This window comes from Sorex fumeus, unplaced genomic scaffold (assembly GCF_029834395.1).
Source record: "Sorex fumeus unplaced genomic scaffold, SorFum_2.1 ptg000149l, whole genome shotgun sequence".
Lineage (NCBI taxonomy): Eukaryota > Metazoa > Chordata > Mammalia > Eulipotyphla > Soricidae > Sorex > Sorex fumeus.
This window is the reverse complement of record NW_026606206.1, coordinates 2298595-2326496: the sequence shown is the minus strand read 5'-3', so window position 1 is coordinate 2326496 and position 27902 is coordinate 2298595. Positions and strand designations below refer to the sequence as shown.

The 27902-nt window shown below is 37.0% G+C and overlaps 1 protein-coding gene across 4 annotated transcripts in view; it reads right to left on the bottom strand.

The window, feature by feature from the left end:
- The window catches only part of RFX3 (regulatory factor X3), a 317169-nt gene that overhangs the window by 41639 nt on the left and 247628 nt on the right, over positions 1 to 27902 (bottom strand). For all 4 annotated transcript variants that reach the window (XM_056106892.1, XM_056106894.1, XM_056106891.1 and 1 more), the window contains 6 exons: positions 16537 to 16658; positions 14611 to 14723; positions 9963 to 10078; positions 9370 to 9524; positions 5272 to 5369; positions 1846 to 1995 (listed from right to left, as the gene is read on the bottom strand). In XM_056106892.1, coding sequence (XP_055962867.1) covers positions 1846 to 1995; positions 5272 to 5369; positions 9370 to 9524; positions 9963 to 10078; positions 14611 to 14723; positions 16537 to 16658 — 754 coding nt within the window. The remainder of the gene's footprint in view (positions 1 to 1845; positions 1996 to 5271; positions 5370 to 9369; positions 9525 to 9962; positions 10079 to 14610; positions 14724 to 16536; positions 16659 to 27902) is intronic.

Below are 27902 nucleotides of genomic sequence, written 5' to 3'. Positions count from 1 at the left end.
CGTAATGGTTCTTTAAGTAATCTGTATACAACTTCTTAATCAGATATATAATTTATAAGTACTCTCAATTCTAGGAGTGCGTAGTGATTTCATTTTCTAGGTGATCTTTTTGAAGCATAAAAGCTCTAAATTTTGATTCTGATTTCGTAGTTTTCCTTTCATTGATTATGTTCTGGGTGAATAATGATACTGTTCTTGTATAGTAAAAATTAGTCTTATGTTTTAGCATCTAAAATAAAATATCTGCAGGGATTCCATAATTTTTCTAAATTAGCTATTCAAAAATTTACTTTTTTAGTTACGATGTCACTGTCACTATTCTCCCGTTGTTCATCAATTTGCTCGAGTGGGTCCAATAACATCTCCATTGTGACACTTGTTACTGTGTTTGGCATATCGAATACGCCATGGGGAGCTTGCCAGGCTTTGCTGTGCGGGCAAGATACTCTCGGTAGCTTGCCGGGCTCTCCAAGAGGGGCGGAGGAATTGAACCTAGGTTGGCCAGGTTGGCTGCATGCAAGGCGAGTGCCCTACCCACTGTGCTATTGTTCCAGCCCTTAGTTACCATAAGGATAAAAATATTCCTTTTCATTTGAGCTATCAAAATTGTTAAGCACATTATCCCTAATTCTTTTATTTATGGGAGAAGGTCACACCAAGTGTGGGCTGGTTCTCTGCAGTGTTCAGGAGACCATGTGGTGCTAAGGATGAAATTTGGGCCTCCAGCATTTGCCTTGCAAGCAGCCGACCCGGGTTTGATCCTTCCATTCCTTTCGGAGAGCCTGGCAAGCTACCAAGAGTATCGCGCCTGAACAGCAGAGCCCGGCAAGCTCCCCATGGAGGATTCCATATGTCAAACACAGTAACAAGTCTCAAAATGGAGACGTTACTGGTGCCTGCTCGAGCAAATCAATGAACAACGGGAGGACAGTGCTACCAGATAGTGTTCAACCCATAGAACTCTCTCTCTAACCTCCTAATTATTTTCCAATGACCAAGTTTGTCTGGACTATGTATAGTAAATTCTAAACTAGAGCTGCTTTGTTCTTAGTAGTTTCAAGCAAGGCTGGGAAGAGACTTTTTTTAATGGAATCACTGTGAGATACAGTTACAAAGCTTTCATGTTTGAGTTTCAGTCATACAATGATCGCTCCAACAGTATGCATTTTCCACCACAAATGTTCCCAGACCCTTCCCCCCGTCTTCATTCCCAACCCTCCTCCTACCTCTCTAGCAGACAATTTCCCCCAGAGTCTCTCTCCACTTTTGGGCATTACGGTTTGCAATACAGATACTGAGAGGCCATCGCGTTTGGTCCTTTATCCACTTTCAGCACACATCTTCCATCCCGAATGATCCCTCCAATCATCATTGACTCAGTAATACTTTTTCTATTCCAACGGCCTTCTCCCCCAGCTCATGAGGTAGGTGGGGAAGGGACTTTTAAAAACAAAATCTCTGGGTTCGTCATGGTGCAAATGTCTTTACTCAAGATGTAAGCAATAATTTAAAATAGATACTATACGGCAACTTGATCAAGGTGCAACAGCTAGATGGATGAATTTAATCTCTTGGCTAATTTCAGTGACTGTGACTGCCTTCACTCCATTAACTAGTAAATTCTGGTGACATACTACATTGCTGTCCACTACTATAAATCTTAACAGGCTTTAACCATAAAGCGGAGAAGCAGTGTTTAATAAGAATAAACTTTCCTCTATCTGGAAACTGTAAACACAAAAGCTGCCCCATGTAGTGATGAAAATAAGTCCTAGGTCTTAAAAAAAAAAAACCAAAAAACTGGATCTCATTAAAAAATTTTCTTTCTGGAAAAAAAAAAAGTACCTGGACGTTGGCAAAGTCAACACGGTTGAGATCATTGAGCATCTGGTTGATCTGAGAAGTGTTCTGAAGCACTGCACGAGCCGCCTGGGCCAGGTGATTGAGCGACGTGTATCTTCGCAGAGTCTGGGCAAAGGCACTTACAGCGGCAACCTGTGAAGAAAGCCACTTAATTCGGGATACCCGCACCCTTCAGTTGAAGAGACCATTGAAAGCTCCCGATTGTTTTCCTTTGCTACATTTTAAATGCTTTCCCCTCTGAAAGTTATTTCAATTGGTGTGGGAGTGGACTCGTAAATTGTAGCATTTAAATCTCTAAACCAAGTATTATTTTTCCTTTTGAAAAGGTCTCGGTCAGGACTAAAGCAAACACCCACATTCTTGACACCTGAGTGCAGAATTAATTAAACCAATCTTGCAAGCAACCACTCATCTAGAGCAAGAAATGATCTTGTCTAGGGAAGTAAGAGAAACATTGATTTTCATCTCTCTTATATTCTCTGTAGGATAGTTAACTACAAATTAGGCAAAAACATTTTTTCCCCTCTTTTTCAATAGGAAACCAAACTATGCAGTCCGATACTTTATATTAAAGAAAAATCACCATTACTAATCTTCAGAAAACTGTCATTCCGATTCACTCTATATACCTTATTTTTATTTCACTGCCTTTTAGTTTTAAATACCTGACTTTATGGATATCTAAGGAAAGTGTTCAAAGCTATTATTTGAAAACGTATACCTAATGTACTCGTCAGACACAAGCAACAAGCTCTTCTGAGAAATTTCATGAAATCTTCATTCACCCTTTTTTCTAACCTCTTTTCTATTTTCAAATTCTACTTTCTGTCCTTTCCTTTTCGCCATATGCTATAGGTCTGAATAGGTATACTGGCACGCTTTCTGATGCCATCAATGGCTTTCAGTTGGGTTTGGTGAATGACAGGTACTTTCAGACTAAAGTATATAAAAAAAAAGGTTGGCTGAGGCCTGCCTTTCTTTCCCTTTAGTCACTGCTCTCTCTCTTGGTCTTGGAAGAGCTTTTTTTCTTTCTAGGCTTTCTAAGGCCCCAGTCACATGAACAGGAGTGGATCTGCTATCACCAGAGCTTTCATCTGTTTCCCCTTCATGTACCAGGTTGGTCCAAAATTCCCACTATTGCTAGTCTTGGAGTGCTTCACCATTCCTCCCTGGCTTTCTTATTTCTGTTAACATTTTGGGAAGCAGATCTTTCATACACTCTCTTCAATTTCTTAAACTCTCTTCAAATTCTCCTTGGATGGGCTCTGAATGAACCAGATGATGTTAAAAAAAAAAAACAAAACAAAAACAAAAACAAAGATAATGCCCTCAACCCAATTAAAATGCTAGATAAATTTCTCTCATGAGCTCATGAGAATATTTTAAATACTTAGACCTGAGAAACATTTATATTTGTAGGAATGTATGACATGTCATCGTTATCGCTAAAGGTAAGAAACAACTGATTATCAACTAAGTAGTAGAGGTGCATTATGACTTACGGATGTACACAGCTTATTCAATGCTAGAAAAAATATTTGAAGGATAGTCCACATAATTAGTATATAAACCCACGCGTTTTGATATCAATACCTAGAGTCATAACATAATTATGCTGTTTCCTAAGACAGACATCTTCATTTAATAAGCATTCAGTTGAAAAAAGGCAGCAAACCCGTGATGAGGAATAACAGAGGACATCACTCACTACGGCAAAGCATCCAGGTCAACTCTGGTGACCAAGGAAATGGCAGTCATTGTAGCTGGATTACTGCCACATCTACTTTGATGACACTGAGAAGGGGGTATCGCCAGCTGTTGGAAGCTGTTATGACTAAAAGTGACTGCAAGTTGGAATGCATGCTCTCCTCATCATAATCAAGTATCTCCTCCTTTTACTGCTCAGCTCTATGTGGTAACCTAGAACAGATCCACCACGAACAAGTTTGTTCAATGATGGAAATGCTTTGCGTGTGTGTTGCCTGATGATGGCAGCAATGGCAACTTGAGTTATATGAGATGACCGAGGAATTAACTGCTTAATTCCATTGTGTTCTCATGGTAAATAAAGAGTCAAATGCAGCGCTAGCTTTACTGCATCAACAACATGGCTCTAAGGCAAGAGTCTAAAGGGAGTGTATCAATGAAATGTTTCCTCCCATGTATTTTGGAGACAGTATTTTAGAGAGAAAAAGTATTACTACAAATCTTAAGCCAAGCAGCTTGAAAGAATTGGGAGTGACCTGTGATTCCACTGACCTGTTACTTTAAATGTTTTAATCTATCAAATATGCCTCCAAAACAAAAGCCCAAGCTTATTACTGGAGCCTAAATTACTAATCACAGATTAGTAATATATTATCAGGATCTAATTACTAATCAGAGATAAGTAACTAAGACTCCAAAAATAATGACTGATAAAAAGTCACAAATAGGACTTTTATGCTAATATAGGATTAGTCCAACCTTGCCATGGACCAAATTCCCAAAAGCTATAAAAAGGGAGACAGAAGGAGATAAAATTGAAGACTGAATTCATATCTCTAGCTAAATAATGACCAATTATGAGAAAAGTGTGCACTTGAAGAAATGATCACTTGATTTACAAAAGCAATGACTCTCAACCTTTTCCTGACTGTGGCCCTCTTCCAAATTGTTTCTTTCCTATGCCCGCTCCCTCCTCCGCTACCATCTGGATTCCTAGTGTCACGCCATGACCTCCATTAATTTACAGGATTTTCACCTGTGCCGACTCTGGAATATTCTAAAGTACTAAAAAGCACTCTATGGTCACTGGTTGAGAAACGTTTCACAGAATCATTAGATTAAATAAGCACTCTGAAAATCAAAAGTATTAATTTGTATTTATATGAGCTTTTCAGTGCATAGTAAGTGTATACGGGATTTAAAAAAAATATAAAACTTGGGTTGAGGATGGGCTGAAATGTTCTGAGTACATCCCTTGATGCGTTCAACTACTTGGCACCACAGAGGCTCCAAGAGCACTGCTAAGTGTGACCCTAGAGGCTTCCCCAAGCACTAACGGAGATGGCTCCCACAACAGAAAATCCAGACTTTTTCTTTTTCATATAAGAACCATCAACATTTTTAGTATATATGAAGTTAAATAATACTGAATATATACTTTAGGAAAGATCTTGTCAATATACTATGTTTAAAATGCTTCTCTTGTCTCTTAAAAAAGAAGCCTTATCAAATGTCTCACGTAAGTTCTTTATCTAGGAACTTCATGACTACAAGTTACAAATATAAATATTAGTTCTAGAATATTCTATATAAATATTATATCAGCATGGGGCACACTACAATCTGATAGGGAAGATACAAATTTCCTTGTTAAGAACCTTTTCCTAAACATAAAGAAAAACTTAAGACCTTAAGGTGTACCTTGGTTTGTATCATTCTCTGTGGAATATTGTTCATGGCATTGGAGAGCCAACCTTCAAGGCTTTTTGCAAAATTTCGAATGGCTTGGGTCAAGGCACCTAAATGTTAAAAAATAAAAGCAGAAGAAAAAAGATACCAAAGAACATTAATCCTCATGCCAGAATGAGGGAAAACAGATGTACACAAAATTTGAAATAGCACAGAACTTATATTGTCATTATTACAAAACTTTAATAATATTCCTAACTGTGAAAGCATTCAAGCACGATAATTTTGCTTATAGCAACATATACCAGTTGTGAAAATAGTTATGGAATTTTCTATCTGAGACAAACACTGTTTTCATTAATTGCTTGGTGTTCAAAAGCTAAGTATTGCCTTTAAAAATTCTTCATTCTGATTTGTCAAGTTTTTAAATCTATTTTCATTTCTTTAGTTAAAATGAAAATGCAAAGCTTCTCTCTCTCTGCATCTATTTATACTAGAACATATCAATTAGACTAATTATCTCTCACTCTTGTTGGAAAGTAAGGTAAAAATTAAAATTGCCTGATCTGAAAATTCTGAATAACTATTCTCTGACACGCTTGCCACGCAGAGATAATATATCAATATGACAAGACTGCTATTCAAAATTAGTTCATTATGTATCCTTACATATCTAGTAAGACCTGAAATAGCTGACAATGGAAAGATAGTATAGTGGGTAGGGCACTTGCCTTGCCTGCGGCCAACCTAGGTTCGATCCCTGGCATAATCTTGGTTTGATCCCCAGCATCCAGTATTATTCCCTGAGCTCCCTGAGTGCAGAGGCAGGAGTGACCTCTAAGCACTGCTGGGTGCGCCCCCTCCCCCAATAAAAATTAAAAAAAAACCCTGAAATAGGGATAAGACCCATGAGAACATCTTCTATGGTTGTCACAGGATGATTAGAAGCATTGTTAGCTATCAGGAATGACTATGGCGTTTTACAAGAAGGCACGTGTTAACCGAGACTGTTGTGTAATAAACAAAATTATTCTCTTAATCAAGTAATCTAGCCAAAGTCTTTTACTTCAATTGTGCCCAAGACCCACAAGTATAGTAAGCTGTTTTAGATACTGAATAAGTACATGCTGAGGTTTCCATAACATAAAATTAATCTCTATTATGTTGGTATGCATTAAAATTTTATTCTATTATATAACAAAAGAAAATCTGTATCTTTTATCCAAGTCTCCCAAGAATATTAAGGTTACTGAGGGGATTCAAGTCTTTGGTGTTTCTTCCTGTGTTCAACTGAGTCTGGCATGCTTCTCTATTACTTTTTTTTTTTTAAAGTAGGGTGAGAAATAATTCAGTTAACTCAAGTAACTTGGCAAAATATATCAACTTTACTAATTCAATGATAAAACTAATTTTATAAAGTCTATTAATGTAGTCAAATGACATTAGGAACTGAAATGGCCAACTTTGGATTAGGAAAAACACTCAAGAAATGCAGACTTTCAAGCACAAGAGCATCTCTTTGAAACACATGGAAATGCCAAACAGAAATCTCTTGAGTACTAATAATTTGAAATTTCCAAAACTTTGCACTTCAGCAAAAAAACAAAAAAAGAAAGTGAAATAGTTTCCTTTTATATTATGTACTAGAACCATGGAGGACAGGCATGAATGGAAATGAAAAAAGTGAAAAAAAATTAACGTTCCTTTTAAAAACTCAGTAAAATATTGTTACAGATTCAGTTTGGCTTTCTGTATTATGCATATTTTTACAACAAATACATGACATGTATTTAATATGGAAAAACAAACACCAGAAAAAGCTGCATTTAACAACAAATTAGCAGGAGTCCTATCTAGATGAATTTGAAACTAGGTTTGAAAATAAAAGTATATCTTTCATAATAGTAGTTACATCTTGTTCCCTGTCTTTTTTTGAGGGTGGGGGTGATAAAAGACATTTTGGATTTGGGCCACCTTAAATAAAGCTCATAATTGTTACCAATGACTGATTTCTTATACAATTCGTTACACTGAATTTAAAAAAATTCAGATATGTGTAGTTTAGAATATAGTAGCTTCAAGCTGACTTTAAATTAGTGTGATGTGCAGACTTTTTGGGGGGCTAAAAAAGGAATCCCATCTGGATAGTAAATGGTGAGTGAAGGACTAGTACCAGAAAAAAATTTTTTTTTAAGAAATAAAATTAAGTTTTCTCTCTCTATAAGGATTCATGTCAGATCAAATTGTGCAGATTGTCTCTGGGAACTTTTTCTTATGAATGGATGGTTTGAAATTTAAAACTATTCCAAAGCTAACTTGTCATAATGTGCTCGTGATTAATAGTAAAATGCATACAATCAGAAGACAGTTAACAAAACTGCATTTTAAACTTGATTTTTGTTAGGTCTTATTGTAGAATGGGAATTAAATGTCCAAATTACATGGCAGGATAGCACACGGCTACATCTTATAATTTCAGAGAAGCAAAAAAGCTATATTCACACGAAAGGAAGAAGTGTCTGCTGAATGTGAGACAAACTCCATGCTAGAATAGGTTGATTTTTAAGTCAAAAGTTGCAAAAAGGTTATGTGTATGTACTTAATCCATGGGGCTTAAGTTAAATAAAACTGAAGTGACAGTTAGGTAACTATTGAACTTGCAAGAGTAAAATTGTATGATGTTAGCATAGAAGCGAAATATTTTTGAATTAAGAATTATTGATATTGTTGGCTTGCCTTAGAAATTAAAGTGTTCAATAACATCTTTGCCTGTATCTCATTAGAGAAATTGTATGTCAGTGGTAAAATGTTATAGGCTAATGAGTTGCCCTATGCAACGTCTATTAAATATCTCTGGAGATTATCATTCAGAGCACAGGGAGCAAGACAATAACAAGAAAAGTCAGATTCAAGAATACAAATCAGTAGAGAATTTATACATCAAAATTTTCCATGACAACATCATTAAAAATCAATCTTTAGTTAGAAAATATGGTGCAGATAGAGTAGAAAACAACAACAAAAATGAGATCATGGCAGCTAGATTAAAAAAAATCAATCCCTACACAAACTTATGCATATTATATGAGCATGCATTTCTTAGAAATATATTTTAGGTTGAGGTAGCCACATTAAAGAACTCATGTCTTTTCTTGTTTGTCATATTTAGAGAAAATAAAGACATACAAATGTGAGTATTTTCAACTTTTCTTCTACTAAATTCTTAAATGTTTTCTCGACTATTTAACATTAGTAAACTGTGAATAGTGTACCTGACATAAGTGGTTGCCAATTTCACAAGCAAAAATACTGCTTTTACTTTATTAGTGTCATTGTAGAATGGAACTCCTATCCTATTTCTGAAAAAGTTAAGGTCACTAGAATACGATCATGAAAATTTCGGCATCACATCACTTCAGCTGCCTCTAACATAAGCATCCTTAGAAGCATTTATATTGAAACTTGCAGAAAATAGCTTCTTTGCTCCCAGGTAGTTTTAAAAGCATCATCACTTCAAAAAGTAATCTAACTTATCTGTATAATTTCTATTTGCTTCGTGGTGGGAATACAATGCTTGTGAAGTTACATAGATTTTTCTCTCAAAATGCCAGCTAACCATTACTGCTAATGGAAACTGCATTTGTAGTTTTTAACCTGATGTGGGTGACAAAATAAATGCTTTTATAAAGGAATTCAACGTCAGTGGAATCCAAGACACATTCATTTCAAATCAAAAGCAACCATGAAAGAGGCAGGCCTCGCAATTACAGATTTCAAAAGTTTTTGACTTTACGAAAAAAAAAAATCGTGTCCTTGAGGAAAATACTGTCTAAATGGCCTAGAAATATTCTGGCAATTAGTCACTGGGGTTGTCACACCCATGAGCTCACTTTTCTTATCAAAAATAAAGTGAAAACTTGGACATAAGCATTCCTCTTTTACTGCAGTTTTGCTCTAGGCTGCTGTCATGCAATGCTGTGTTGCATGTTTCCTATCTGGTAAATTTAAATGAGATCAGAATCACTCTAGATTGCAATGTCACTTCCCCAAACTTCCTGGGTGGAATGTACGAGAACAAAAAGCATCCGTATTTGTCTGCATTTAACTTACTAGGAATAGGTCTAAGGACGTCGGGGATGAGAATCTCCACCAAAGCCTGGTACATCCCATGGTCACAGTTACACATCCATTTCAGGATAGACTCATGTTTGCACAGAGTTATCAGCTTTGCTTTCGGAAGTCGACTTTCTATTTCACTCAGATTGCTGGTGTGAATAAATGTAGCAAATGAATAGATGGCAAATGAGGATAAAAAAAGAAAATGGACTTTTAAAAATAGTTTTAGTTCATCAAATATTACTGAGGTTAGAACTATACCACCATTGCACTGGTGCCGTACGGCCGGACACATAAAATACTCCCCCAGAGCTGCCTGTGCACATTAATACCTTCTGACGGCATGAAAGGCAGATATGACAGTAATTCCATGAGGATGAAATAGCTCTACCGCAGCCCCCGAAATCAATAAATATGGGAGCTATAATATACACACTGAATCCTCAAGAGAGCAGTTTGTGGTTTATTTCACTCTATTCATTTCATGTCATCGGGTAAGGTTCACAACTGGTATACATATCTCCAATTCATTAGCTGTGACATCTATTCAACCATGAACATGGACTGAAAAGCATATTGATTCTGACCTTGATTCAGTCATGGTAGTGCCGTCAGTTGGAGTAGAGGGAGAATAGCGCCAGAAAGTTTGCCATAATTTTTCTATTAGGCTAAACTGAAGATTCACAACAACGTCCAATATTGCCTAAAAAGTAAAGTTCTAATTAGTATCACCTTCCAACAGTATTCCCACTTGAGATGTGTGAAGAAAGCATAATGTAATGGAACTAAAACTGAATTGAAAGACACTTTAAATAATCTTGGAAACACGAGATCATATTTCGTCTCATGAAATAGGGAAACAAAAAAGATTAGTTCGGAAAAAGGAGAAGAAAACGACTCTTGAAGAATTAAGCAGAATAATTAATATTTCTCCCTTAAAGGCCTTATCTCCCACCTTCATTTTCATTTCTGATCTGTTTTTTTTTCCTGCTTGCTTCCTTTCCCTCCATTTTCTTCTTTTCTTTTCTTCCATTCTTGTATACTCTACTTCCTCCTACCTTTGTGGTACCCATCTTCCTATTCTCAGACGCAAAAGGGTAGGGAATACAGATTCCATCACATCAAGTCACTGCTGGGCCTCATATGTCCACTGGCTATCCAAGAGGGCAACAGTGAAGGCCATGGAGGTGCTTGTGTCAGTTGGGAGTTAAGCTGCGTTAGCCCTAAGGCTGCTGACCTGGGTTTGGGAGTGTTCCCAGGAAGCAAAGGTGAGGGCACAAACTACAGTCAGGTTGGCTTTCAGAGGACAGCAAATGGCTACGGACACAAGGGCACAAGCATCTACCTCTTGTTGGTCTGACAAGAACATCCTTTCACTCCCATCTCCGCTCATCCACTTCAGAGAGCAGCTTCAAAACTATCCCTATTACTAACTTTGGGGGCATAGGGTTCACCTCCTCCATAATTTTTCTCTCTCAGAAACATTTGCCAGCTGTATCAAGGACTTTTTTTTTTTGGATCGTGCTAAAATTTGCTACTTTCATTAACTTTTGATGATCATATTTAATTTCACTCTGTCATCGCAATTAGTTTGTAAATTAGCCTTCAAATAAAAAGGCAGTCAGAAAAATCAAAGAATAACTTGTTTGTGCAAAGAATATGTGATTCTGAGATTATTTTGAGCATAAAAGAAAGAAGCAGTCAGTAAAAATGTGTCAGCATTAAGAATGAGGACAGGTATAAAACAGCCCTTGTCAAGATCTGCAAAATTCACAAGCGCTAAAAGACAACGGGCAATTGAGAGTCATCTGAAGTATTTCAGTCAAAAAAGAAAAAAAAACTCTACAGAGTGTGTGCTACCTATGTCGATATGGCCAGATGCATGGTACAGAGAAACTTGAGCTGCTATGCAAAACCCTCAGATCAAATCAAATAGTCAGCTAAATCCTCTTGAGGGGCCTTTCTGGGAACCAGAAGAAATAGTGCAAGTAGTATGACCATAAAAATGGAATAAGGAAACGAGTTAATTAACACACCCCTCGTTCTTTAACATCAGGGGCGAAAAAGCAGTGTGCAAGCACTAAGTCAAATGCATAGAGATGTTCTTCCTCCGAAGCAAAATCCAAAATCGTCTCAAGGAGCAAAGGATACGGACTTTCTCAGCTATGACTACGGTGTATTCTAAGAGACATTTCTAAGATATGAAACAGTTATTAATACCTTCTATAACACTGTAATAATATTTGGGGGCGTCAACACTAGACAGGGCTCAGGGGAACATATGGGGCACCAAGGATCAAACGAGTTGGCTGAATGGAAGACAAATGCCCTACCTTTTTATACTGCATCTCTGGGTTGGCTTTAGGAATATTATGCATACATTAAAAGAGGAATACCAGGCTGGAGAGATGCTTCAAGGGGTTGGAATGTATGATTTGCCTGGGCGAGACCTGGGACCAAGCTCTGGCACAGCATGATGCTTTGAACACCACTGGAAACAACCCCCAAGCACTACACTGAGGTACTTTTGGGGGTGGCAGTAAACAGAGAAACAAACTAAAACCTAGATTCTCATTTTATAGAACAGGCTCAGGCTTTTTTCCTGATATAACTCATGACACTTACAACTGTTATAATCAAGTTGTGAGAATTATAAACTATAAAAAATAGTATATCAATTTTCCTTGAAAACAGATACCAATATGAAATGTAAAGTGAAATATGGCAAATAAAAGACTTTGAGGCATCCAAGATGCGGAATCAATTTAAATAAAATGACCTCAAATGATTTTTAGGCCCTGATTTGAGATAGTTTAATAGGTGAATAAAACATTTTATTGTTTGTACACCCACTTCAAAAGAAGTTCACATTAAAATATATGGGTAAATGTATTTCAAAATAATACATATTCTGTTGGTTTAGGACAAATCACTCTACAGGTCTGGATATGAGATTCAGACACCTGTACTTCAAAAATTTGGAAGTTTAGGGATTGAAGAAATAGTACAGTGGGTAGGGCGCTAGCCTTGTATGTAGCTGACATGGTTTGATCCTTGGCATCCCAGAGGGTCCCCTGAGCACTGCCAGGAGTAATTCCTGAGTGCAATGCCAAGAGTAACCCTTAAGAATCGCTGGGTACCTCTCCAATTTGGGGGGGAAGTTTGAAAGAAAAAAAAACAATTTTCTTTTTTAATATATGCTATTGCACCAAGGGAGAGGACAGGAATTCTGGTCACTCTGAATTCAATGGGGATCATTCTGCCAAGTGCCAACAAAAATTTGGGGAGAGTTTTCAAGTAGATAAATCATACCGTACATTGTTCAATAATGTAAACAACTAAAATCCAAATTATATTCTGATTGAGAATCTTGAAAAATACAAATTATCTGTCTGTAGGGTGGTATGATTAAAGCAACGTTCATCTGAACAGAGTAGTGAAAAAATGAATGAGAATTTTATATATTCTTTAACATATGAGATTTACAGAGAAATATAAAGATTACCCAAGAATTATCAAATATTGAGAGATGCACAGTTGTCAATGAGAAATGAGCATTAAGTATCTTTCATCATCATAAAAATGTTGAGAATAAATGGACAAGATATGCTGAAGAATACTTCTGGCATGAGCTTTGTTAATAAAAAGATAACTTGTTCTTGGTTATTAATAATCTAGCACCCTTGACAAGCACTCAGATTCACTAAAGCAGGTCTTATTCTAAAGTGGGAAAAAAAAATCTGTGAATGCTATGAGCTGAGATTTCTCACTGCACACTGCATTGTCAGCAGTCAGGGTGATTGGCCAGGAAATCCAAAGGATTATCTTTTACCACCAAGCACATCACAAACAGTACCTGAATAACACTACTTAAATTCCATAAGGACTCTTCTCTCAGAAGGAGAGACACTTAAGAAAATTCTTGCTGCATCCCTTATCCTTCTTCTATCAGGTGAGCAACACATATATTAACTTATTGGCCTTGACTGAGTTCGATTCTTGGAGACAATGTGTAGCTAATTTGAATGAATGATCCGCAGAAAGGAAATAGGAGTGGGGAGAGAACTTGTCCAGAGAAACACTAATCACACGATCAAAAAAGGCTAGAGTCTTAAGGAAGTCTAGAAAGAACCCATAAAATGCTTTGTTCAACATTTGTATTTAAAAATGTATTTATAGTGCAGTTCTACGGCCTCATCTGGTTGTTCCCAGGGCATACTCCTGGGTCTGCACTCAGAGATTACTTCTGCGGGGGCTCATGGAACCATAAATGGTGCCAGGGATTGAACCAACACAAGGTAAATACTCTAGTGACTGTACTCTTCGGCTGAATTTTTTTTATATAAATACACAGTAAAGGTGCAATCTTTAGGAGATAAAAGGGAGATATCGAACTGTTCTCTCTTTTCACTCACTCCCAATGACCAAGTTTTCTTCAGAGAGGCAATGAAAACCGTTGGTATTTTCTTATTATTTCTTCTGAACAAATAAGATACTACGCTACAGACACTTGCTTTGTTCCTCCATTTTCCTTTACAAATAAATTCTGAAGCTGGTTATGTACTCGCCTATTTAAGGATGGCTGTTCTTTGAAATGGCTGCATACTATTTTCTATAAAACACTATAGTTTCATCAGTTCCTTTATAGTATTACAAAATACTCTAACCTTCATGAATTTAGAATCTATAAAGATACTAGATACTAAATTCATAAACTTCAATACAGATCTAAATTCATAACTCTTTTTTGCATATTTCATTTTGTATTTATTGTTTTACCCAGGATAACGACCTAGAATTGATTTGAATTGCTGCATCAAAATATTCACACTAGGGGCTGGAGTGAAGTACAATGGGAAGGGCGATGACTTTGCACGTGGGACAAGCCGGGTTAGATCTCTAGCACTCCATATGGTTCCCCGAGCACTGCCAGGACTAATTCCTGAGTACAGAGCCAGGAGTAATCCCTGAGCATTGCCGGGTGTGACCCAAAAAGATCAACAACAACAACAAAATCACACTAGGATAGATAAAAAAAGATGGAACGTAAACTTTATTTTCCCTTTCCTGTATCTCTCATTTCTCCACTGTGACACAGAAAAGAGAAATTAACTTATTGTAAGTGCTCATAGAAATTAGAAAAGTAATCTGTCTTCTAAGAAGAAGTTTATTTTGTTTTAGCAAGTTGTCTGGCAAATCTTAGCATGTGTTTATACTTTGTTTGAAAATACTTACCTCACAGTGCTCTCGATAAAGACTCTGCAGTGACTTGATATCCTCAAAGGTAGTACCATCTGGCAGAGAAGAGATTTCAACTTCTCCAAACTCTGGAAGTGCTCGAGATGCATCTGTTACCATGACAACACAACAGAAAAAAGCTATTGTGGATGGTGCCAATTGCAGATTAATGAGGGAAAATTTAAGAAGACTAAAAAGGAAAAAAATTTTAAAGGTCAGAGGTCCAAGGAACGAGAACTTTTCATATTAGTATACTGTGCAAAACTTAGCAACACTGTCAGCACAAGAAAATATAGAGAATACTAAAAGTTTTACAGAAACAAATTTTTCACCGTAACTATATTAAAAATAATGTCACAGTGTCTCTCAATGTAAGACTCTTTTTAGAAGAAAAGGATCTCAAGTTGGCTCAGGATTAATTTCAGCTTTTCTGATTATCACTTAGGCATATGAAAAAGTAACTATAAACTCATGATACTCAGACCTCTTACATAATCATAAACCGGAGAAGTCACAAAAAAGATACAAGAAGAACTACAAAATAACATTAAACTTAAAAAACACTATGTGATGTGATGGGTGATGTTATAGTCCTAAATTCAATCACCCCTTGAAACAGGAACATCGTACTGGCTCGTGGCACAGAACGCTGGGCATCTGACAGGCCTTAACCAACACATTCTTCATGGTGCTGGTTCTCCTATTACTCTGGTATGTTCAACTAAGCTGTAAAACGTTTCTCTATACAGAGCACTGGGTCATCATTGAGCCTTCTCTTAGGATGAAGGATTAACGAGGCTCTTTGTTCTTCTCTCATTCGCTCTGGACATTAACGCAAGAGCTATGGTGCTGCCCAGTCATAAATTCAGATACATTGGTGGAAACTAAAATTGCAGTAAAGTGCTCACTCCAGAATTCTAGTAATCCAGAATATGCCTTCACATTCAAAAGAGTTTTAGGTAAAATAAAGACACATAATGAAAAGAATAAAATTCTTATCAAGAGCTCAAGGGTCCGAAGAATGTACCTGAGGTTTTAGTTTAAGAAATGCTGCTGTTTTCAACTTCAGTAGCTATACTAACCCGGGCATCCATTTTGTTGCCTTTGTAAGAAAGTACACATAGATACATATACATACACATATACACACACACACACAGACACACACACAGACACATACACACACATTCTCTGATAGTTTCCACTTATTCTGAAGTAGCACTGCAGCACTGTCCTCCCGTTGTGCATCGAGTTGCTCGAGTGGGCCCAGTAACGTCTCCATTGTGAGACTTGTTGTTACTATGTTTGGCATACCTTATAAAAATTATGCAATTTCATCTCTTAAAGAGATGTCAATTAAAATTATAATTTTGCACTTTTGGCTGTGATAGGAATATTTGTAACGTTAAAGTTCCATTCCTAACTCTTTAAATAATAAAAAGCATGTATACCATCTGAAAACTATAAAAAATAGTTAAGAATTGTGATGTATTTTAAATACCTCAAGTTTATGATTTTTTTACTAATCTTACTGAATATTTAACTTAAAATATTAAACTGAATACACATTTAATTTTAACAGAGAAACTGAAAATTATTTTTGGCACCTGAAGTAACAACTAAATAATAAACACAATTTTGATCAGAAAATCCCGATTAATACCAAGTCTGGAAAAAAATTTCATAGCTTTTAATTCATACACATTTGAAAACCTCACGTAGCTTGCATTTTTTTAATGATTAGCTCTTTGGAACACAAAGAGTAAAAATAACCTAGAACTGTATACTGTGCATAACTTTAGCATAAAAAAAAACTGGCGTAATTGACATCTATAATAGACATTGTACTTGAAAGAAACACTACTATGATTCGATTGTTTTCAAAATCCTAGTAGCATCTATTAGTATTACACCTTAACATACCTAAAAACTGTTGATGATGTTGGCTTTGGGCAATTACAGTTTGCTCAACAGATGTGCCTGTCTGTTGACCACTTCCTGTGAAACCATCTGCAACCCCATCCACTTTCTGCATAGGCTTGTACCTAAAAACATTAGATGGGGGAAGAAACAAATAAACCAATTATTCCTTGCTTTTCTGCACCACACAAAACTCCCAAGGCATTCAATTTTAACCTATCTTCTTAAATGTCTTGCGATAATTATAGGATTGTTTCTTTAACAGTTTTAAAGTTAAGGTAAAAATAATAAATGGAGAGGGACTTAGAAGATCATTTTTTGATTCAGAAATTTATCTAAGAAATAAAAGTTATGAAATATCTGTTTGGACAGCAACAGAAAAGATGTCCAAGATTACCGTTTTAGAACAGCTGGAACATAGCTTTAAATGACCTGTGGATTAAGGGAGTAATACTTTGAATACAGAGACTTTAATCTGAATTATGATTCAAGTGCTAGGATTTGAGGCATGTTGACAAATGACGTTCATTTAAATATCTCCAAAATATATTTCAGTCACAAACTCTACACACTGAATTTTTCTCATCGCTTATCTCTTAAAAGCTCTCATGCATCTCAACACATATTTATCTCCCTTGACTTCTATCCACATCTGCAAATACAAACACGAGAAGGAACATCTTGCAGCAAAATATATGCAAGAATCCAGCTACAAACCTAATTTACTAAATTTTAAAAAAGGAATCAAAGTCAGCTGCATATGTGATTTTATCTTAGATGCTAGTCGTACAAACTTATGTACTTTTCAGAAGACAGAGAAAATACACATCAGCAGTACAGGCAAAAAGGAAAGACTATTTTGAAGATGAACATCATACCTATACACATAAATCAATTAACAAAAAACCCAAATTTGACAAGTATATAATGATAAGCAGATACAAAATAAGAAACAAGAAACTATAATTAAAAATTTCATTTACTTAAAAAAGTCGGAAAATAGAACATGAGAAAATTTAAGTTTTACAATACACTTGTATCAGTTACCGTCATTTTTGTACTTGGCCTTTGCATTCCTTTTTAATTTCTAATTATATTTGTAAAGAAAACCACCTAATGTTCTCACCATCCAGACAACTGACTCTTACACTGTCAGCTTATTAAGACAACTGCATCATTAATATGAGGTGACAGTGAATAACAATGTCACTTAATCGTGCATGGCATACGCTGAAAATGCCTGCACTTTGACCAAGGATACGAATCAAATGGACCTAGTGGAATACCGCATAAATTAATGCGAAGGTTGCTGCAGAAAATGATTCAACCCAGAATACTATAAAAACTTGGATGAATTAAACTTGAAAAAAAGCAGTTAATCTAAGCGACATCTGTATTTATTTCTTGTGTACCAGAATCCCACAAAGAACTATGAAAAGAAAACGTAAGTTACAATAAAAGAACAGACATCCCTTTACATATGTGTATGACTAACAGCATTGTCCTTTATGACTCAGAATCTTTCATTTTCTTTAAATCATGTTCTTCACATCAGAGAGTAAGAGGGATTAAAATTCAAAACAAAAAAGAAGAGTGTGCAATACACATCACTTGTGTTATTACTTCATGATGACACTGTATCATCAAAATATTGTTAATTTCTAGTGACAAAGATCTCAGACATTTATTCAATGGAAAAAATCATCTGAAAAGATGGGGTCAGAGTAACCGAGGATGGAAGGGTTAGTACTATGTTGTTCTAAGAGTGCATTTATGAAAAATAATAAATTATTTTTTATTTTTCCTTTAATCTTTTCATTGAGAGAACAATTTTATGAGGAAAGCAAACCTTGAGCAACTTGGGTGAGGGAGTAGTTAACCATGTTCTAGAAGAAAGATTTTATTTTTAGGAAATATAGAGAAGTTTTATTACACTCATTGGTGAATTCCAGGTTTTATTTGATTCCCTTTGTTTAGCTATGAAGTTTCATATCACTAATAAGATAGGTCAAATTGTTTAACATCCTTCAACTTGTGAAGTTTGGGATTCTCTGGGTTAAAAAGCAAAACAGTTGAATAATTCAAATTCAAAGAGGAATTTGAATTATTAACTCCAGTGAAGAGATAATGGAAATACTACTTATAAATTAAATTATTTTACATTTTAATATAGAATTAAAAACTAATGATGAGACTCCACAATTATGTTTTATCGAGTTTTCTTTGTTCTTCATAGCATCTAGTACATCATGCATGAAAAAAGAGGCACAAACACTGAAGAAAAATAGAATTTTGTCACAAAAGAAAATAATGTATTTTCTTCTGTCATAAGTTTTCATAGGACTGGTGCAATGTTCTTAATCTACCTGCACACAATCCTTAGAAATATGGGCAACAGACGTTTCTCTGGGAAACAGGTATAGTTTATTGAGCATTCAAAACACAATGCATTATAATGTATGATTTTGATTAATAATAACGACAAAATGGGAAACACTATTTATATGTATACTACAAGGTAGAGAAAATGGTATCAATATTAGTTTGTAGGTAAAAAAGGAAATAAGCTGGAGAAACCATACTGGTTAGTACGTATAAATAAATTTTACATAGAGTAGAAGGGAAGGAATATATAGCTAGGTCTGGAAAATGAGTTTTTAAAAAACTAATGGTAAAAGGATATCAAGGTGAATACTGGACTGAATGAATTAGGCAAGGATATGTAAGTGTATCTGTTCTTTAATTTCCCTATCAATATGTAGCATCTCAAAGAATCTAACATTCCTGCCTCCTCAGAAAAAGTTCTTGCACAAGTTTGAGAGGAGTTTGTTCCATGAGGAATGATGTCAGAAAGGATAGAAATATGGCGCATACATAAGAGTATGTAAGTAAAAATTATATATATTTAAATATAACATATATCGTATACAATATTATAAATTATATATAAATTATAAGTACAAATCTATCGAGTAAGAGATAATTTCCAGGGAGCGCTCATTTTCGTTTTTCTTGTTTTGTTCTATGAAATGGATCATGTTGTAGCATCCGCAGAGTCTGATGATTACTGTTGGATTAGTATTCAAAAGGAATCCACAGAACTCAGAAATATTAGACTGAAGAAAGCTACATTTTCATTTTTCGGAAGTCTGGTTCTAAGGAAATTTTCCTATCCCTAGGATCATGGCAGAGAGCTGGATCTTCTGGAAGAAGGGAGATTAACAGGAAGCCAAGAAGAGTCATTAGAATGCTACCATTGATACTGTCTTATGTTTTGAAAATGAAACATTAAATTGGGTAGTTTTCAAAAATTTTAAATAGTATTAAATTATTTTAATATAGTATAAAATTAGTATTTAAATTAGTATTAAAAGCATTGGGTAGCCTTCCAAAAAAATTGGGTAGCCTTCCAAAACTTTTAAGTGTTAGGCTGGCCCTAGATCTGCCCACCATAAGTTTTGAGAACGGAGTTTAGGAGTTTATTATTTTAACAAGCATCTAAGACACTTCTTGAGTAGCCTACAATAGTAGTTCACAGAATCTCCTTGCCCTAATACAAATTCCTTCAGTTTAAATGTTGACGGACATTCAAACATTGATGACATTAAAAAAATTTAAGTTGTTAGTTTTCAACTTTTTCCTAGTAAACTATATTTGGATTATAGTAGTAGCTTTGAATGGAGGACATGAATTAATACTCATGGTAATATATTTTATCACCAACTGGCTTTAACATACATCAATTCAGTATTTCAGAGTATTTATGGGTTGGGCTGGAGCGACAGCACAGAGGGTAGGGTGTTTGCCTTGTATGCGGCCAACCTGGGCTTCATTCCTCCATCCCTCTCGGAGAGCCTGGCAAGCTACTAAGAGTATCCCGCCTGCACAGAAGAGCCTGGCAAGCTTCCCGTGGCATATTTGAGATGACAAAAACTGTAACAAGTCTCACAATGGAGACACTACTGGTGCCCACTTGAGCAAATCGATGAACAATGGGAGGACAGTGCTACAGTGCTATGATGGGTCAAACACAGTAGGGATATGGTTTGTAAAAGACTGTGTATAAACAGAATTTTTACAGGATAAGAAATAGTCTATTGAGTTACATGATAATGCAGAAATGTATGAAATGTATTCGCTATTTTCAACTGGGCTTTTGGTCAGGACATATCTTTCATATATCTTAATAAACAATCATCATTTAAATCACAAATTTTAAGAACAAGAGAGATCTACTAAAAAAGTCTTTGCTAAATCCCTTAGAAAACGGAAGTCTTCAGTTGTTTGAGGTATTCTACTGTATCTTAATTGACTTTATAAATTCATTACTTTTAGACTAAGCTTTCTTACACTAGATTCATACTGTTTATGAGTTGTGGGTGTACTGAGAAAGACCTGTGCTATATCAAAGGAAGAAACAGCTCTTGGTTTCAAAATTAATAAGAGGCAAATGATAATTTTAACAGCTTGCAACTCCATGGGCAATCAGAGCGAAAGTTGCTAATGATTAAGAAATCAAAGAAACTGTAATGCTTTAATAGCTAAGTGTTCTCATGAATCCTATCACTAACAAAGAAAACTTGGAAAATTATTAGGCATCTTTCCTCATGGGGTTAGTTAAAGCTGTTATTTAGAACTTGGACAGCTGTAACTCTACTGTAAAATAATGTCTAATTTTGTCAATAATCTCACATGTACAGGCACTGAAGGAGTTTAAGGAGAAGCGAAGAATGGTATATATTAACAACTATGTTCAACTAATAAGTATCAAGTAGAAGAATTTTCAACATGATAATGTCTGAAAAAGCACCTTTGAAACAGGTGGAAAACACACATGCAAAATCTGAACTGTATAGGCAAATATACTCATTATCATGCCAATAACCCTAGGAAGTACACAGTCATTTGATTTGCATGAACAAATCTAATTACTTAACTCGTAAATGAGGAAAAATGTCAGTATTTTCTACTGGAATATTGAGATTATTTTTGGAAAAACAGTTCCAAATAAAGTCTTTAGTTGACCTGAGGTCTGAAATAAAAATAATATAAACATGGACATACTGGAAGAAAACAGTGAAGGTAGATTCCCAATCTTTTAGAACAGTACTGACTCCCTGATGTCACACTGGGCATGTCTATGTCTAAATGATTTATAAGATCAGTTCTGCCAGTTAATGACAATTACTCTATCTTTTCGATTCTTTTTTTTTCTTTTTGGGTCACACCCAGTGATGCACAGGGGTTACTCCTGGCTCATGCACTCAGGAATTACTCCTGGCGGTGCTCAGGGGACCATATGGGATGCTGGGAATCGAACCCAGGTTGGTCGCGTCAACGCAAACACCCTACCCACTGTACTATCTTTTCAGCCCCTTTTTCAATTCTTATTGATAACTTTTTGAGTATTTATCTCTTTACTAGTTTTCCGCTTATAAAACTGGGTAAGGAGAGGAGAAAACATTGGATTCACTGGGGTAGTAATATTAATTACATCTATAATAAAAATAATTGGGAAAAGTAGGGTAGAGAGTATGTTGACAATGTTCGCTAAAATAATAGCTCTAAATTACTCTTTCATTTAACATATATTCATGGAACACTAATAATTGTATAGAATGGGTATATTCTTGCTAAAATATGTATAACAGTTCTCTACTATAGTTGGCTGTTTCTGTGATACTGATTCTAGAAGAAGTCCGACCTCTCCTTTATTTGGAGTGACAATGAATCCACCTTATGTACGGACAGCCAAAACAAAAAGGGAAGAGAGGCTAAGCAAAACTAAATTAGTGACTTATGGCTTCTTCAATATAGCAAAATTAAAGTGGCTACAATTATTTTTGTTTTTTGAGGTCACACCCGGCAGTGCTAGATCAGGGCTTCTGTTGGGTTGGTGCTCAGCGGATCATGCAGTGCCCGGTGATCTACACTAGGAATTTCAGAATCCTTTCTGATTTCTTTTTTTTTATTTGCTTTTTGGGTCACACCCAGCAATGCATAGGTTTTACTACTGGTTCATGCACTCAGGAATTACTCCTGGCAGTGCTCGGGGAACCATATAGGATGCTGGGAATTGAACCCGGTTGGGCCCTGTGCAAGGCAAACGCCCTACCCGCTGTGCTATCACTCCAGCCCCAGCTACAATTTTTCTTATCAGTAAATAGCAACAACACTGCTAAGTAACATCCTGCATTATTTACAGAAATTACAAGATATTTTAAATACTCAATAAATGCTAATCAGAAACATAACTGCTATTACTGTCAAATTCTCCAATGAATTTTTATAATTTTACAATTTTAAAATGAATCTCTAGAATTATTAAATGGTGATTATTTTTGATCTTCCTGTATTCACTGTAAAATTTCTTAACACATTGAACTGTTGTAGAGGCATAGTGAATGTTAAATATCTCAGTGACAAGATTCCTTGTCTCCAAAAGCCAAATGAATAGCAGATCATCTTCTACTAAGAGTCCTGTCACCTTCAGTTACCTGAGAGCAATTTACCAATAACCTATAATGGTCCTATGGGACTTATGGCCTACGAAAAGCATGGTAAACAATCACTTGCCTAGAAGATTTAACAAAATGTAAACCAAACTAATCAATACCTAGCTTCATTCTTCTATCAAGCACACTAACTCTTAAATATTTTTTTATGACTTGATGTCTTCTTTTCTTTTCTTTTTTTAAAAATTTTTATTAGTGAAACACCATGAGGTGCACTTGTAGACTTACAAATTTTTGTGCTTGTGTTTCAGTTATACAATGACTGAGTACCCATCTCTTCACCAGTGTCCATTTTCCACCACCATGGGTCCCAGTACCCCTCCCATCCCTCATCGCCCCCATCCCCCCCTGCCTCGTGGCAGGGCATTCCCTTTTGTTCTCGCTCTCCTTTTGGGTTCTGTGGTTTGCAAAAGAGGCATTGGGTGGCAATCATGTTTGGTCTAGAGTCTACTTTCAGCATGCAACTCCCATCCTGGGAGGATCCTCCCAACACCCTCTATTTGATGCTCCCTATTTTTTTAACTCTGTGAACTCAGTATAATAGTGATAATTACTAGTTATCTAACACATTCGTGTTTATATTTTCACAAAACTCCTGAGGGACGCGTATGCTTTCACAAGTCTACAGCCAAAGCACAAAGCCTTGGTGCACCATCTTTTCAAATGACTTCTACTGTTCTCCTTCAGGATCACAAACATACCTTCTACAGGATGCATTCAAGCCACCATTCAAAGAGGGAGGAAGCGGCATTTCCCCCCCCCCCCACTTTTGGAGGACCTGGTCATAGAAGTATGACCTGTTACATCCCTGCCACGGGGGCAGGCTCGGTATGGCAGGGACTCTGGGGACACGGGTGGTGGGATTGGTGTTGCAACACTGTAAGCCTGAAGCAATTCTATTATGAACAGCTTTGGGAATCATCGCGTCTTGACTAAAAAGTAAATAAAAATTAAAGATAAAAATATAAAAGAATTTTTAAACAAAGAAACATGACGTCCCCTCTTATTTCACAGAAAAAAGAAGAGGGGGGTGGATGGGTCACACACTACAGTGTCCAGGGGCTAATCCTATCTGTGCTCTGGACCTACAAGTGTCAGCAGCAAACAAGGAAAGTATCTGATTACCTGCAGTGTCTCTCTGCACCCCCTCTGCTCCCCACCCCTTTCCCCAATCTGCATAAACGGCCATCTTGCTGGCAGAGAAATAGCCCAGCTCCACAACTAATCTCAAAAAAAGAACATGATGTTGCTAAATATTTCCAGCTGGATGAATCCCAGCTAAAACTCTGGGATCTTCTCAGAACAGAGGCAGACAGCTTCTCCTTTCGACCTGAAGGAACAGCAGCCCGCAGTCTCACCCAACAGCCTCCAACACAGAAACAGCCCAGTTTCACAACTGAACCTCATCAAGCTGCCAAGTCACTAAGTTGTTCCAGCTTCATGGATCTTGGACCGCAAATGTGGCCGCGGGGCACCACCAAATTTCACAGGGTTGCCAGTCCAGTGGGATTGCAAAAAATATATGGGCAAGTTGTGTAGAAGACCGCCAAGCTCATGAGTGAAAACAGTAACACAAAGGCACAACTAGTATCAACCAGCTCAGTTAATACTCAGACAATAATTTCAGTAACACTGTTATGAGATATAAGAATTAACACAAACTGAGTTTTATTTATCTCACGGTCACAGTTCACAGTCACAGTACTCCCGTAGTTCATCGATTTGCTCGAGGGGCCCAGTAACGTCTCCATCGTGAGACTTGTTGTGACTGTATTTGGCATATTGAATATGTCACGGGTAGCTTGCCAGGCTTTGCCGTGTGGGCGAGATACTCTCAGTAGCTTGCCGGCTCTCCGAGAGGGGCGGAAGAATCGAACCCGGCTTGGCCGGGCCGGATGCATGCAAGGCAAGTGCCCTACAGCTGTGCTATTTATCTAAGTTTTGATAATTCCACTTGCCTTTTATTGTAACAAATAGCACAGCGGGTAGGGCATTTGCCTTGCACGCAGCCAACATGGCCGACCCGAGTTCGATTCCTCCGCCCCTCTCGGAGAGCCCGGCAAGCTACCGAGAGTATTCGATATGCCAGACACAGTAACAACAAAGTCTCCAATGGAGACGTTACTGGGTCCGCTCGAGCAAATCGATGATCAACGGGAGGGCCTTTACTTTACTTACTAATATGATTTAAATTATTTGTGCCTGGCAAGGGTACAGCAGGCTGGGACGGTGGGTAGGAAACAGGACACTGGTGGAGAGAAGATCATACTGGTTGTGAATTGGTCCTGGAACATTCAATGCCTGAAACAAATGTATTGTGAATAACTTGGTAAAGCATGGTATTATAGTAAAGCTTTAAAAAAAAATTTCCTGAGTATGTTTCTGTTTGGGTTACTTTACTTCGATAGCACAGCGGTAGGGCGTTTGCCTTGCACGCAGCCAACATGGCCGACCCGAGTTCGATTCCTCCGCCCTCTCGGAGAGCCCGGCCAGCTACCGAGAGTATCTCGCCCGCACGGCAGACCCTGGCAAGCTCCCCGTGACGTGACGCATCTGATATGCCAAACACAGTAACAACAAAGTCTCCAATGTTACTGGGCCTGCTCGAGGTAAAATTCTTTTAAGAGAACTGGATACTAGTCCTGTTTGTTACATATTCTAGTTTTTCTTAGAAAGTCTAGGGAAAGCACTTGGCTCTATTTTACCCCTTTTGTCTAGAGTTGGAAGAAAAACTAAATTTGTATGTGTTAACACTTCGTATATGCTTCTTTTAAATATGAACAATAAGGACTGAAGAGAATTAGAGGGCAAATTGCTTGCCTTGCATGCAGCTGAACTGGATTTGATCCTGGGCACCCCATATAGTCCCCTGAGACTGCTAGGAGTAATCCCTGAGCACAGACCCAGGAGTAAGCCCTGAGTACAGCTAAGTGTGTCCTAAAAACCTAAAGAATAAAAATTCTTTTAAAAACAATGCACTGTAACAAAAATCTGTATGGAGCTAAAATTAATGATCCATTTTCTCTATGATAAAATCTGAATTTATTTATGTTGAAGCGAGAATCAGCAAATTAGTTCATGAGTAAATTTCACTGAAACTTGCATATTACTTCATTTAACTCAAAATTATTCTCTGTGACATATTTTGAACTGAAGGGTTTTCTTCTAGGGGTGGGGGACAGTGAGAGGGTCACACTGGCAATACTCAGGAGTTACTCCTGGTTTTGCATCCAGGAATTACTCCTGGCAATGCTTGGGGGAACCACCTGGGATGCAGTGCTTGGGGAATCCTAGGAGATGCTGGAATCAAACCCTGGACAACTGCATGCAAGGCAAGTGCTCAGTCCACTGAATTACCTCTCCAGGCGCTCCACTGAAGGTATTAAAAAAAAAAACTAAAAAACTCAACTATTACAGATTCTCCTGTTTTCCTTAAGGAGAGAAAATAAGTTACCTCCTTTTAATCAGTTATAATGTCACCCAATATGCAAAAGTTATTAAACTTTGTTAGAATACATTTTAGCCACCAAAGTGATACTCAAAAAGCCTTTTAGATTGTCTACCTCTGTTTGTCTCTCCACTATGTGCACAGACTGCTATGTTTAATAACCAAAAGTAAATAGAAGGCTTTGTCCACTTAAATTTCCTCTCACCAGCTGTTATATCTCATGATCACCTATGAATTAAGTGGTTCTAATCTGCTCCTTTGTTTTAGGTAAATGGCTTGAAGGTGGCTTTGCTGTTTCAATTAAGCTGAAGGCCAGGTACAGTGACACCTGTGTTTTCAATTAGAAGCTGTTTCTATTTCCAGAGTCATGGCTATGTTCTGTATAGTGGCTTAGCTGGGAATCTGTTTTGTAGATAAGTAGAAATTTCTTCTACTGGCCCATCACATATTCAAATAAAATACCACAAAGGAGCTATAAAATCCACAATGCTATATGAGCGACGGAAATTATAATTGCCAACTACTGTGATTCCAAACTGACCACTAAAGCTTTACTTTTATTTGGTTAAATAATCACTGCATAGGCTTGAATTTTCTTATTATAAGAACATATGAGGGCAGATTGAGACTAGCACACATCGAAAATAAGAAGAACAATCAGTGCTGGTGCAGATGAGGGGAGAATCTCTTAACTGAAAGAAGAAATTCATTGTCGGTGGGAATGTCAACGATGGTTCAGTCTTTTTAGAAAACAGTAAGGGCATTCCTTAAAAAACTAAAAACCAAGCTTCTATACGACCCAGCAACACCACCCCTCAGAAGACACCCCAGGGGACCAAAAATATAATGCAGAAAAGCCAACTTCTATGTTCTATGTTCACTCCAAAATAATGAAATCATGAAATTTGCTCATAAGTGGATGGACACGTAGAATATCATGGTGAGTGAAATGAGTCCAAAGGAGAGGGGAAGGCATATTACTGCACTCATTTGTGAGATATAAAAAAACCATAGTATGAGACTAATACCCAAGGACAGTAGAAACAAAACTTGGAATGACTGGTCCATGGTTGGGAGCTTGCTACAAGTGGGGGTGGGCTGGAAGGGCAGAGAAGGGAACACTATGACCAGGCTAGTTGGAAATGACCATTCTCAACAAGAACTGAGTGCTGAAAGGAGTTAATGGGGTATACATTGTGAGCTTTCGGTACCTATATTGCAAACCACAATTCCCAAAAGAGGGGTGAGAGGGAGAGGGAAAGGGATCGGGAAGAGAGAGTCTGCCAAAGAGGCAGCTGGGTTGGGGTAATGGGAGGGAAACTGGTGACATTGGTGGTAGGGAATTTACACTGAAGGTCAGTTGCTGGAACGCTGTACGATTGAAACCCATCATGAACAACTTTGTA